Source organism: Pagrus pagrus, assembly GCF_965226575.1.
Source record: "Pagrus pagrus genome assembly, chromosome: 2".
NCBI lineage: Eukaryota > Metazoa > Chordata > Actinopteri > Spariformes > Sparidae > Pagrus > Pagrus pagrus.
The window spans coordinates 31,312,790-31,325,979 of NC_140186.1; the positions used below are offsets into that span (position 1 = coordinate 31,312,790).

The 13,190-nt window shown below is 43.0% G+C and overlaps 1 protein-coding gene across 11 annotated transcripts in view; it reads right to left on the reverse strand.

The window, feature by feature from the left end:
• Positions 1-2,463: 2,463 nt before the first annotated feature.
• LOC311275368 (zinc finger protein Aiolos-like) overlaps positions 2,464-13,190 on the reverse strand; it is a 64,824-nt gene continuing 54,097 nt past the window's right edge. For 6 of the 11 annotated variants that reach the window (XM_084383866.1, XM_084383863.1, XM_084383870.1 and 3 more), the window contains exons 3-9: positions 10,443-10,510; positions 10,042-10,137; positions 7,801-8,217; positions 6,298-6,465; positions 5,791-5,907; positions 4,880-4,990; positions 2,464-3,642 (exon numbers count right to left, since the gene is read on the reverse strand). In XM_084383866.1, coding sequence (XP_084239992.1) covers positions 3,008-3,642; positions 4,880-4,990; positions 5,791-5,907; positions 6,298-6,465; positions 7,801-8,217; positions 10,042-10,137; positions 10,443-10,510 — 1,612 coding nt within the window. In that variant the 3' untranslated portion in view covers positions 2,464-3,007. Of the gene's footprint in view, positions 3,643-4,879; positions 4,991-5,790; positions 5,908-6,297; positions 6,466-7,800; positions 8,218-10,041; positions 10,138-10,442; positions 10,511-11,386; positions 11,436-13,190 lie in introns of all 11 variants that reach the window. The other 5 variants (XM_084383868.1, XM_084383867.1, XM_084383865.1 and 2 more) reach the window with 3 other exon arrangements.

Below are 13,190 nucleotides of genomic sequence, written 5' to 3' on the forward strand. Positions count from 1 at the left end.
CGATGCAGTGCGCATGCTCAGACCTGCTCCTCTGGGTCGGAATAAAAGTCACAGCAAAGGTAGCAAGTTAATGTTATTTTTAACACGAACCACCTTTTCCAACGCACGCTTTCAGACCCGAACACGAACATTTAAATTACCATCAGTGAATGTATCGTACCTGAAGGCGGCTCATCTGTTGAACAGGTTTATAAATGAGATCAGTACAACATGTGGATCAATCAGTCAAAACCGCTGGCTGCTGCTGTTTCTCTATCAAGTTCGCTTCAACAGCGCCATCTTCAGGGTCGACACTGAATAATCGAGCAATAATTACAAGCTATTTCACCATCCAGTGTCCTGACCTCAAATTAAAAAACAGACATCCAGTGTGAATGTTACACCTGTGTTATATCACACATCATTTCATTTAACTTGATTCTGATGTATTCCACTGTGGTGTAGGTTTCAGAATGACGTTACAAGCAATTGTCTACATGTGTATTCCTCCTGTATCTGTAAACTAAACCCTCTTATTGCAGCCAAAACAAGAAAAAACAAATAGATATGAAATTCAAGTTCCTGCTGACCTATACCGATCTCTCATGACTCAAACGTTATTGGAATTCTTCCGTTGCTCTCAGGGTCAGTGCACAGTGTGTTGTTGTTCCAGTTAAAATGCATCAGCATGGATCGTATTTAGATTTTCGTCATTTTGACTCCTATAATTCAGTCAGCAGATGTCACCAGAAGCCTCTCATTTTGACTGGACTTGCGTCACTGTTGCTTTATGACTCCTGTCTCTACTGGCTGAGTAAACTCTGTCTGGCTGGCCGGTTTTATGGTGGAAATGGGACTTCAGATACACACACACACACACACACACACACACACACACACAAATTGGGCAGAAGCATGGCTCTATCTGGAAGTAGTCCCATTTCTGTTTCCCACCATGGCTCTTTTATGTTCAGAGGTGATGCGTCAGAAAGTATTCTCTTTGTTTCCTTAAACATTTTTTGCAGCCTCCTACATTACCACGAACAACCCTGACTCAATTTTAGCCTCAAACTTCTGCAAACAAACACTCAACCCTACTCTATTCAGAAGACAAATACCCTGAAGCTAATCTCGTATAACTGGAAAAAGAGAAGCAGCCTTTCTGTACTTTTGAAATGGATGACTGGGCTGTTTAATCCGACATATGGACATGAAGCTGTGATGACAGTTTGCTTCACAAGTGTCACTTCTCTTCAAACCCAAAGAGAGAAAAGGGAACTGGCACTGATGGAGAAGACAGATAGCATGGTGGCAGCTAACACCCTGTTCTGGTCTCAAGGCAGCAAAGCGTGACCAAGTCCCTACACTGACATGTGGGCGAAGTGCATCCACGTTCACATGCACACACACACAGCCCGACACACTGACTAGTCAAGAACTCATTTGTGTGTTCACCAAAATTTCCCTGATACACTCAGAAGAAACAGATTTAGCCACCAGCTGAGGTCCCTAAAAATCCCACAAACCCTCAATTTTTACCTAGATTTAACTCTTACATAGATAAATTCCCATATGCGGTGTTTTACTGGCAGACATAATTTATTACCATCTACTCTGTGGGTGAGGTGAAAGTAAGTGGGTAGAATGAAACTACAGATTAAAATCAGTTTTGCCCATTTTCTCGGAGAGCTTTCATCCTGTAAAATAAATATTTATGACTTTTATCCATTTAGTTTTGGACCCCCTGCACTGTTTTTAAGGACCCCCAGTGGGTCCCAGGAACCAATTTGGGACTCAAATGCTCTTGAGTAATACTGTATAAGGAAAACGCATTAAAACTGATTCTCGTTCATGCAGTACCACACTTCCTCCAGCAGATGGATGCTGCTGAGAATAGACTTGTGATCCACTGACATTCATTTCCCCAGCATCCGGGGGAAAACAGTGATGGAATTAGGAGACAATCCCTGACCAAAGACAAGTGTCATTGTGTCAAGTGTCATTTGATCATTTTCAGACTATACAAATTTTAAGATACTGCAGAGGTATTGAGGAGAAAAGAGAAATCTCAATGTGTTCAACAGCACCTTACATCTAATTTAGACCTAACTTGACTTTCACTAACATCTCCATTATGTCTGTCATTCTTAGATATACTTTGGACTTTCAAAGTACTTTAAATACCTCTATTCTGTGTAACATAAATGTCTCTGCAAAACTGTAAGCCCTTTCTAGCTTGTGTGGTAGATGAGTATAGTATTCAGGAGTGAGAAACCAACACATGGTGCAGAGCGAAGTCATGTCCTTTGAAGCAGTGAAACCACAGCCTAAAAGGAGACATGTGACCTTCTAGATAATAGGATTTTTTTTTTTTTTTTTTTTCTGTAGTCTTGAATTGGCAAGCGTTCTTCAGAGAAGCTGAACTTCTCTCAACAGTGCAGGTCTGTGTGTGATGAAGGACAAAAGAAATGTTCTTTTATTTTTTACACCTTTATACAGATCCCAGGAAAACAACAGCAGATACACAACAGATGCATACTTTTTTGCTACTTTTTGCAGCCATTTGAACTTATATATGGCATATGGCTAATAAACTATATAAACAGTGGCTACAGCAGGGATCACTAAGAACAAATGTTACTTGTAATGTTAGTAGTCCCTCATAAACACTTTACAGGCCATCTTTTCAGATGACTATAGTATGAGTAAGAACACTCTGACACATGCACACTCCTATAACGTCTCAATCTCTCTCCCTTACACACACACAAAAAAACACAAAAACACACACACACACACACACACACACACACACACACACACACACACACACAGAGCAGAGACAGACAGAGAAAGAGAGAGATAGCTGCTACTTCATGCTTTCATTTCTGATACTACCAGCTACTTATATGAGTAAATCTGTGTATGTGCTCATACAGTGCTATCTGTCTGAGCATGTGTGTGTTTGTGTATGTATGTTTGTGTGTGTGTGTGTGTGTGTAAGCATGAAAATTTACATGAATGAAAGCTACTTCAGTTCTAGGCGGTGCTCGCCACGGGCTATGTGGGACGAGAACTCGTAACGGTCCCGACTGCGGTGGCCACACATGTTGCACTCGAGTGGGTCACGGAAGCCGTGGCAGCCCATGTGGATGGTGAACATGACGTAGTCCAGGAAGATCACCCTACAGTGGCCACAGGGGTACACTGCTCCGGGCAATGCGCCGGCCTCCCCGTCGGCTCGCACCACCCGTAAAGCCTCCAGCGGGGATAAGGGGATGGGCTGGTTGTGTGGGTGGGGAATGCCGTTCTGGTGGTTCAGCCCTCCCAGCAGGTGCCCCAAGCTGTACATGACGGGCTGGGACATCTGAGAGCCATCAGCGTGGAACGAGTCCATGCTGAGGGGGGGCTGGGAAACGTGAGGGAGTCCCAGGAGCGGCATGCCCATCTTGTGGCCGTTGGTGAGGCCCATGGGGCTGATGTCATTGCGGCCTAACGCGATGGGGTAGGGCCTGTGGGAGGGAGCTGGATCGCTGTCCGGCCCAGTGAGAACGGGTTGATGGTGGCCGTCGGGCCCTGGGGAGCCTGGCGGAGGGTCCTTGATGTCAGTCCGCTGGACCAGCTCCCTGTTAAAGCTCAGGTCCAGGCAGACACCGTTGTCGCCTAGACCAGCAACATGAAAAGAAAGACTCTCAAGACTCTGCCGAAGGAGGTCTCACATACTTCATCCAACAGGCAGCAAGCAGCAATTAAAGCATTTATTGCTTACAGATGGGAAAAGATCTAATAGAGATCACTTTGGTGTTGAGTAGAAGCAATGATAAATATGTGCATCCCTCAGGCACGACAAAAGAAAAGCAGCACAGTGAACTTGAACATTACAGGTTGACAGGACAAAAGGAGCTTTAGAGGATCAGAGAGTCCTGATAGAGCATAAGAGGACAGAGGGCTGGGAGGAAGCAGACGACTCCGAAGAAGGCCTCTATGCAGCTGCACCACAGAACTATAGACAGAGAGGCACCTGCTCACGTTTTCTCGCCTCCCGCCTGCTCTCTCTCTCTCTCTGCGGTCGCAGACATTACTTCTCTTTCCCCCTGTGGTTGTCATATTGAAAGATCTCACTTCATTTGTCAACTTGATAGAGATGTAGCAGGGTTTTTCTGCCAATACATTCTCGTTTTGCGAGCAGTTTGAGGCTTGATTGCGAAACTACAACCCAGTGTTAGTTAGGCTTAACCAGAAAGGTGCGAGCCAGCTATTGAAAATTGTTGTGTGCGTACGCCCATAGAGCCAACCATTTACCGAAACCGTTATCTTTTGATCAATCATCACTCAGACAAATACAAAAAAACAGCTAAGAGGTTTCAAGTGCACGTTTCTCTTTTTCACATGTCTCCGTTTATTTAACCATGCAGGGTTACCAATACCCACCTATGACATTATTCTCGCTGAGAATTTAGGACATTGGAGACCACTCTCTGGTGCATGCAGGTATGAGGCTCTGCCCTCAATTCCTGTATGGCACAAGATGGAGGCCAGCAGAGACAAACAGACAAGCAAACAAGTAGCTTAGACAGACAACTTGAAATAATCTACAAAACATGAATTCTGTGTTGTAGAGCATAAATGCACAGCAAAAAGCACATATTAAGTAAACATTTCAAAAAGGCAGTGGCACATCATAGCTGCACAAATCAGTAAACAGGTGGGCATTAACACATGAAAATATCAAGTAGCAATGAAGTAGATAAACATATCAATCAAACTAAAAAAATACGGATATTCAAAACATTGTCTTTAAATCTGTAGTAATGCAGTTAACTGCTTTAAAATTACAATCAGAGATCAACACCTCCACTAAGCCTCTGCATTTCTTTGTTGTGAGTTCAGCTGTTCTTACCAGTGAACTTCTGTGGCATTGAGCTCTTCCGTTTGGCTACGTTGCTGGCGAGCCGGTCGAGCAGGAGAGCACGCTCAGTGCCCATCTGAGTCCTGGGTGTCTGACCGTCCTCTGCGTGACAGCGAGAGAGTGAGAGAGTAAGTGCAGCACAGAAATGAAGACTTCTCTATCAGTATCATGAGTACAGGGGGGTGCACTGAGCTGCAGCTGTCCACCTCAAAGCGTCAAAGCTTTTGAGGTTATGAAGTGACGTAAAAAAAAAAAAATCTTGCAAAACACATCAGCTGCTCGAGTCACACTGGGAGGAACGAGATATTAATTTGAGATCAGACCTCACTTCCTGGTGTTTTTTTAAATTCACCAGTGCAGGAACGGAGACCACACGATGAGGATGTACTTCCTCACCACTACGGCACTATCAGGCATAAACTTACGACATTTGGTGACCACAGATGCAGAGCATTGTCTGTGTGATGCAACCGTGCAACTGTCCTGTCAGTATGGAAAGGCATATTTGGGGGAGGTTATACACATAGAGGGTGTATGTTGGTGTGTTTGCCCTACATCTTTGGCTTCCCCTTTGCCGCTACTGACATGAGCAGCGGTCTTCATATTGCTGAGCCTCCACACCACAGCAGCTATAACCTATTTAACTGTAATGATGGGCTAACAGCCGTACGCCTATTTGTCTAATGAGGCTATAAAAACAGGATCTGCTATAAATAACAGCTTTAATCACGCACCTGCTGCATATGTACAAGTGTGTTTATGTCAACTGTGCAGTTGTCTGACTACATTAACAGCTTTATGTGCATATGTGAAGCGTGTCCTGGAGTTCCAAAGACGTTGTTTACGAAGCGGGTGTCAGAAAGTTTCACTGAGATGAGGCTGAGTGTGTGCTGTCTGCTCACCTCTCTCGGCGGGACCTTTGCTCTGAATGTACACATGGCACCTCTCTCTGTGTTCTTCAAGGGAGCTGCGCTGCTTGTAGCTGCGACTGCAGTGGTTGCACTTGAAGGGCTTCTCTACTGTGAGCAGGAGTTTCAGTTAATCACCAAAACTTGAAACATCAACAACATCTAAATGGCACAACGAAGATGATTTCCTTACGTGGTTTCAAACAAAAGTGATGATGTGCATATTAGAGATCGTGCAGCGTGTCTGCAGGTAAAACACGTGAACTGAAAGTGAATGAGTAAGTTTCCAGGAGTAAGTGAGTAAGATGTCATATGTCAATTGTGTAACCGTATGAGAGTGCATGGCAGGGTGTTACTGTAAGAGCCATGCAGGCTCAGCATGTGTTTAGATTTAAAAGGAGTGAGAAACCAACATGAAGGAGTGAGAAACCAACCAACATGATACTGTACACAGGTGCATACAGTATCAGCTTCACATGTGAGTGTGTGGCTGGCTGGTACCAGAATGGGTGCGCAGGTGCCCGCTCAAGGCGTCACGTCGTCGGCAGGCATAGCTGCACATGGGACATTTGAAAGGCTTCTCCCCGGAGTGAAGTTTGATGTGGCGAAGCAGGTTTCCCTTCTGGGTGAAGGAGGCCCCACACTGAGTGCAGTGGAATGGCCTCTCACCTGAGGGAGGAAAAAGCACATCGTGAAAAACAATCCTGCACAGTTCACATTTTAACATGACATTTGGTTGGTAACTTATTGATCACACAGCATCTTTGGATTCACATACAAGTTTGATCATTGTAAGTTATCTGTTGTGTTGGGTTGACTTGTCTGACTGATTACTGCTCAACAACACATCCATATGTTCAGCAGTAACACTTTCTTAAGTGGAAATTTTGTGATAACTCTGATGTTAGCTGATGTTATGATATCTTTTATGAACGACCTGTTTCTTTAGGATGTTCTTAAGTTGTAAACTCTTAACTTGCTCCTAGCATTACAGTGAATTGCAAAAAACAGAATCATTCACCATCTTTGAAAAGGGAACAAGGCAACAACCACTTTGATTATCAGAGACCTAGAAGCAATTTTCTCACGACTCAAACCTCACAACTGCCAACCATACTGTACTCTTGACTTCCCACGTTAACAATGCAGCCTCATGAGTTCCATCTGAGGGTGGCATTATTCTACTATTTTATCTACTCATCATCTTCATTTTGACGTCAACATGATTGCGCCAGAGGAGCCTTTAAAATAAGCCACAATGCAATAATATTGCAAAGTAAACGCATCACAGCTATAATAGGCATATGTTTGTTTCTTAAACTGCGCTTTGTTAGGCACACTGAGGACTGATGGAAGGAGTGAGAGAGACAGAGAGCTCTCAGATCATCATGTGTCGATGGTCCCTCGCTACATTTAAATACACAACTCCAAACCTTAATTCTTTGCTGGTTTTGTAAATTCTGTTTTCTGTTAATATATGACAAGTGCAAAGGTGGCCGACAACAACATATTACATTTCTCCACAGCAACAGTATTACTACATGTGGATAGACAATAAGCGTAAATGAATGCCTCGTGTGTATGAGACGAACACTATTTTCCATATAGTTACTCTGCTCTCAGCACTTTACGTGAATATATTATGACTTTAATGACCATAAACATGAGTGGGTCATTACAGGTATTGCATAATTCAGGGCAAAGTGATGACTGTAGATGTACTATGATGCGTTTATCTATCTGTCACTGCGATAAAATCAGAGAGCTATTGCATGTACTTCATATTTAAAAAACAATAGAGGATATTTCACAACCTCTTGCTGTTGCTGTCGCACTGGTTAGGACATGTGCGTCATGTATGATGCAGACGCATGTGCCTGTAATCATAGTTACTCTATCAACCTAGTCAATGCAAGGCTCTATCTCCCCATGCTATCAGCAGAGGGATGATTGCACAACTGCTGTGTTTGAGGTCAGGTGTTTGGGTTGTGTTCCTGTGCTTACCCGTGTGGCTGCGCTTGTGCACCAGCAGTACGTTGATGCTGACGCAGGACAGGCCACAGATGTCACAATTGAGCTTGCCTGATGCCTGGATGCGGGGCGCCAAGGCTCCAGACCCATAAGTCTCTTCTGCACAAGAGGCCGCCGCTGCGTGGGCGTCTGGCAGGGCCGTGCTGTCGTAACGCGTGTAGTCCACCACTGACAGGTCCTGTGGCTCGTTCAGGGAATCTTCCTCCTCATCCCCCTCCCCGTCCCTCTCCTCATCATCGTCCTCCTCTGTTCTCTGGTCATCAAATGCTTCCTCCATCCCGTCCTCACTGGCCCCCTCTGCCTCCTCTTTAGGCACAATCTCTCCTTCCTTTTCAGCCTTGGGGAACTGTCCGTTGTCTTCCATCTCCTCTGCCTCTGTCTTAATCGCACCTAAGAAAGAAGGAAGCAACAGGGAAGCAATTTGGAGTGATATTTAATGTAAACACACATGAGGTGACAGAAAAATGTGATAAAAAGTACTGATTTACAAGACAAGACATATGAGTGATGTATAGTACAGTTGATGTTTGTTCTCACTTCCAAATAAGGTGCTAAATAAGTTTGATGAGACTCCACTCCAGTCAGAATGTGAAACACTCTCCCCACTTCACTTCTACATTTGTATTTTAAGTGACAGTTCGATATTAGCACTAGCACATCTCCAAGTGTGGGTAGCTTAATTTGGGCCAATCTATAGTGTCACAAAGAGATTCAGGAGATGTGTGCTTGAGATAAGGAGAAGGCATTTCCTCTGAATACACAGAAACTAGAACCAGGGCAGGACAGAGACAGCACACGCCTCACACAGACAAAACTAATTCCTCATCTGCTTTTAAAAAGAGCTTTCAGATGATTGCTGATTGCTTGTGTCACAAATGCAGAGAAAAGTCCAAAATCCAACGTTAATCTGCAGCAAAGGTCCTCCCTAATTTCCTCCATCAGCCAGCAGGACACTAAAGATAGTTTACCTCTACAATATGCAAGTTTGTCGCGTTGTTTTTCTCTTGAACATTTTCCCCAGGTCCTTACCTTCTGCAAACCTCCACATTCTACAGGATCAAATGAATGTGTATTTCTCAACACCACATCTGTTGACGCAGAGTCCCAAGGCCTGGTTTGCAGGACCTCTCACCTAGCCATTTGCTAAGTGTCAACCTACCCCCTCAGCTCCATCCAGAAACCACACTGTGGTCTGGTGGTGACTGATGATGAGCTGAAGAGCAGCGTCTTGTATTGTGGAAAGCGCAAGAGGTGCTATGGAAACTTTGCACGCACAGAGCTCCGAGAGGCCCGATATAGAGTCCAGGGCCTCAGAGCAGTGAACCGCAGGCTGTGCATCAGACGTAAAGCAGGGCTTTAGGAAGTGCACCCAGCGGGCCAGATAGGTGGCAATAAGAAATAAATAGGAGAGCTCTCTGTAACACTATGTTCTTTTTTTTTTCATGCCAAATGAGAGACGAAGGGCACGAGGCTCAGTGAAAACATTTCCACGAACAAAATATGATGTTTGAAACAAGGTGGTCACAGTTTAAAAATGTGCAAATATCTGACAATGCTAATATTATAGAATTATATACTTAGGATGTAACTTTTATTATACAATACATGACACTGAAGAACAATGAAGGAACAGCTGCAGTTCCAGTGAGGAACAACAATAGACGGGGGTTATCTGGCACTCATGTTGCTCTAACACTATTGAAAGCAGATTAAATCAAATTCTGAGAATTATTTGCTAATTTCTTTGCACTGAAGGACACATCATGATGAGCACCAGTGACAGAGACGTGACAAAGGCACTATTAACTATAGCCCAGGATATTTGAGCACCTAAGAGCTTCATGGTGCCTGTTTTATCTAATCAGTTGGATGACAGTTGATGTGTAAAAAGAAAGCCACTGCACTTTGGTATAAGAAACCATGAAAACCCTCAAGATAAACACACATGTACAGTAGCCATGCAAAAAATAAGAACATTGTCTAGTTTTTTCCCACACAGCAGCATTTTGATGTGTCAGGGTTAGTAGCAACGTTGCTCACACCTCTTTCACTTGCGGACAAAAAATGTCGCTGTACGATGCACCTGAACCTTCCTCGGTAACAAGCGGACCAGTTGTCAAGAATTCCTTCACCAGCTTGATGGCTAAAATGCAACGCGCAATGGAAAGGTGTCAATACATGTCAAGTGTATGTGTGTGCGTGGGTCTGTCGCACCTTCAGCACACTGCATTCCATTCTCACTGAATGAATTGTCCTCCCTCTCTTCTTCCTCCTCCTGTGGCTTCACATCTGCAACATCACTGCAAACGTCTGAAAAAGTGACACGTTTGTGCATGTGTAAAAACTTTGTGTTACTTTTTGTTTCATGAAGAGGACTTCAAGACAGTAAAGTACGGTTCTCTTTTGGAATGACATCTCTTTTGTTCTCTTAAAATCCCTTCATGAATATTCATCTCGCTGCTCTAGTCTGCTAACAACTGCCGCTTGAACAAACCTCTCCACAACTACACCTTCAGTTTTCAGTACTCTGTAGTCATGTGCGGGAGGCAGGGTGGTGGTAGCTGTGGAGAAATGTGTGCAGCCTGATCACTGAACGCAAGGGATCAGATACTCACCCATCCCATCTCCCTCTGGGTTGGTAAATTCAGGCTGTTTGTCTGTGCTCATGATGAAAAAATATTTTCTGTAGAGAGGAATCACAATATTTGGTTAATGAGAGACAGTTTGGAATCCAAAAAGTCTAACCAGGTCAAGCCAGATTCCTTCTCATGGAGCTTTAACAACTGGGTACAATACTGAGGGAAAGCCTTTTTAACCATAAAAATTGCTGTATACATTCATGATGTGACATGTGACATTGTGTTAGACAATGACACTAATTTAACTTTCTTAATGTTCTTGACACTATTAAAAGCCTCCTTTACTATTTCTACAAAGCATGTGAAGAAATAGAAACAACACTTGCATCTCACTGTTCCTGTTGGTTGGACAGCGTAAAAAGAAGTTTATAAAAAAAAAAAAAGTGGGGGTAAAAGCCCACGGTTGGTTGCTCGACCCTGTCACTACATTTAGCCTTATGAGAAAGAGATGATATTCACTGCACATGCACTTCCTGCTGGGTCTGTACATAGGAGCAACAGTAAACGCGCCTTCCACGCCAACAGCCAGAGAGACTCCAACACTTGTTTCCACGGTTTGAAAGTGAATTAGGAGATAAAATATCCAGTCATGCACTTTTTAAAAGCTGCTTTTGATACCTTGGATCAGTTTTCACTGAACTAATAAAAAAATCTCAATCTTGAATTATATATTGGAAAGGGAAGGGTAACAAAAATGTAAACTATGCAGTTACTTAGACATGTTTTTTATCATTTAGATGTAACTCCTCTTACATCACATTCAGTGAGGAGAATACAGCGGCAACAAACTTTCTCACACGATCAAAATGATTTTGAGTAGCGCATGTCTACACGTTACAATTAATCCCACCGTACCTATTGGAGTTTTATTTTTTGTGAGAAGATAACCGTAAGATTGAGCAATGATGAAATGATCTTACCTGCTTCTTGCTCAGCACCCGGAGGAGAGTGGGAGATTCCACACTTTCTCTGAATATGGAATATACGCAACGTCACTACGGTGAATTTTGGAGCGCTCCCTTAAAGGAACAGGAACTTATTTTGAAGGTGGAGCAACAAAGACCAAAGCATGCTCATACAGCACAGTAGCAACACCACTGCTTTAGATTAGTCTTTACCATTTTCATGACTATAGTAGAACCATTAATTTACTAAACCTTAACATGAAGAATCTATACCACGACATGATCAAGAGTGAAACAAAGAACTGATCAGGGGTTTGACACCACTTCAAGCACTCCACATGGTTCCTTATTTCCATTTCAGGAGCTATTACTCCATCTTGTGGCTACAATAGAAAGCTACCTTCCATCATTAACTATTCTTTCTCCAATTAATAACTGAACAAAATACAAAACACAATCACATTTGTACTGTAGCCCTTTGAACACAATGAATCATTTATTTGGGTGGATTGCACAACCAGTTTTCAATGATATCTAGCTCTTGTTACTGTTGAGTTTGAATGTACTTAATGTAAGTTGCTTTGGATAAGAACATCTGTCAGTGATGTGACTTACTAAAAATGTTTTTACTACCACTACACTCACATTTTAAACTTTAGGCATTCATTTTAAATGTAACAACTACATCAACTCAGAACTCACTACAAAAAACTGCCTATAAACAGGCAAATACATAGTACGGCTATTCTAGCTATTTAATATTAGGGATTGGGCACGCTTGGTACCCTGGGGGTTAAGGCAATGACTAAGAACCGCAATGTCCCCAGTTCATTTCTGGCCAGGGACTTTTGTTGCATGCCATTCCCCATCTGTCCCTCTGGTCATTTCCTGACATATCTCTTGTAGCTGCACGACTATTTTGACAGATATTCCAAATGTGATATGATTAAGGATTAGTGGTAATGATTTCTGCATCATAATTCAGTTTTTCAGTCTTGAAAAAAGAAGATCCACACACTGCTCTTGCTCAGCATCACAACTGAAAAAAACGATTAAAATCCTGATGATGTGACATTTGTGCGGGTCCGTACCAAACAAACATGTTTTCTTACATCTGGAGAACAAGATTTGTAGGCTGGGACATCTTTGTAGCTCTACAGTACTTCATTATAATGCTGTTTTAGACACACATTTTAGCTTCATAAAATAAATTGCAGCTTCTGAGGATATTGCACTTGGCTCTACTGCGGCTCTGATCCATCGATACAGGCCAAAAAACTCATGTCAAAATAATTGAAAATGTTATGAAACATTCATACACATCTCAAGTTGTTCTGTTTGTTGGTGAAATATATAAAACCACAGACCCACACACTTGCATAAGACTCTTTGACAAACACCTATAAAACAGCATTACCAACCACTGCAAACCGAGTAACTGGGTAACCATCTGCCCCCCCCACCTCCAAGAAAAGCACTCACACAGTCAAACACCTCATAAATGACACATAATGAAGCTGCTCGCCCTCTCATGAGCTCCAGGACCAGTGAGCGGCTCACCAACTGCTTTACTACATTGTTATTACAGTCAGTCATCTCATTAAAGCTATTTACTTGAAACTGACCAGATGCAGTTTTTCTTTCAAATATTTGACTTGCAGTGCAGACAGTGGCTCCATCACAACAAGTCCACTGATGTCTCGAAAAATTACTGATCATTTATCAAGATGGGACAGATGAAGGATCTGGGTGCTGTGTAACTAACAACACACACTGTAGCACCTGAGTGGTGCACGGCCTTGTAAGGCTTGCTTGCTGC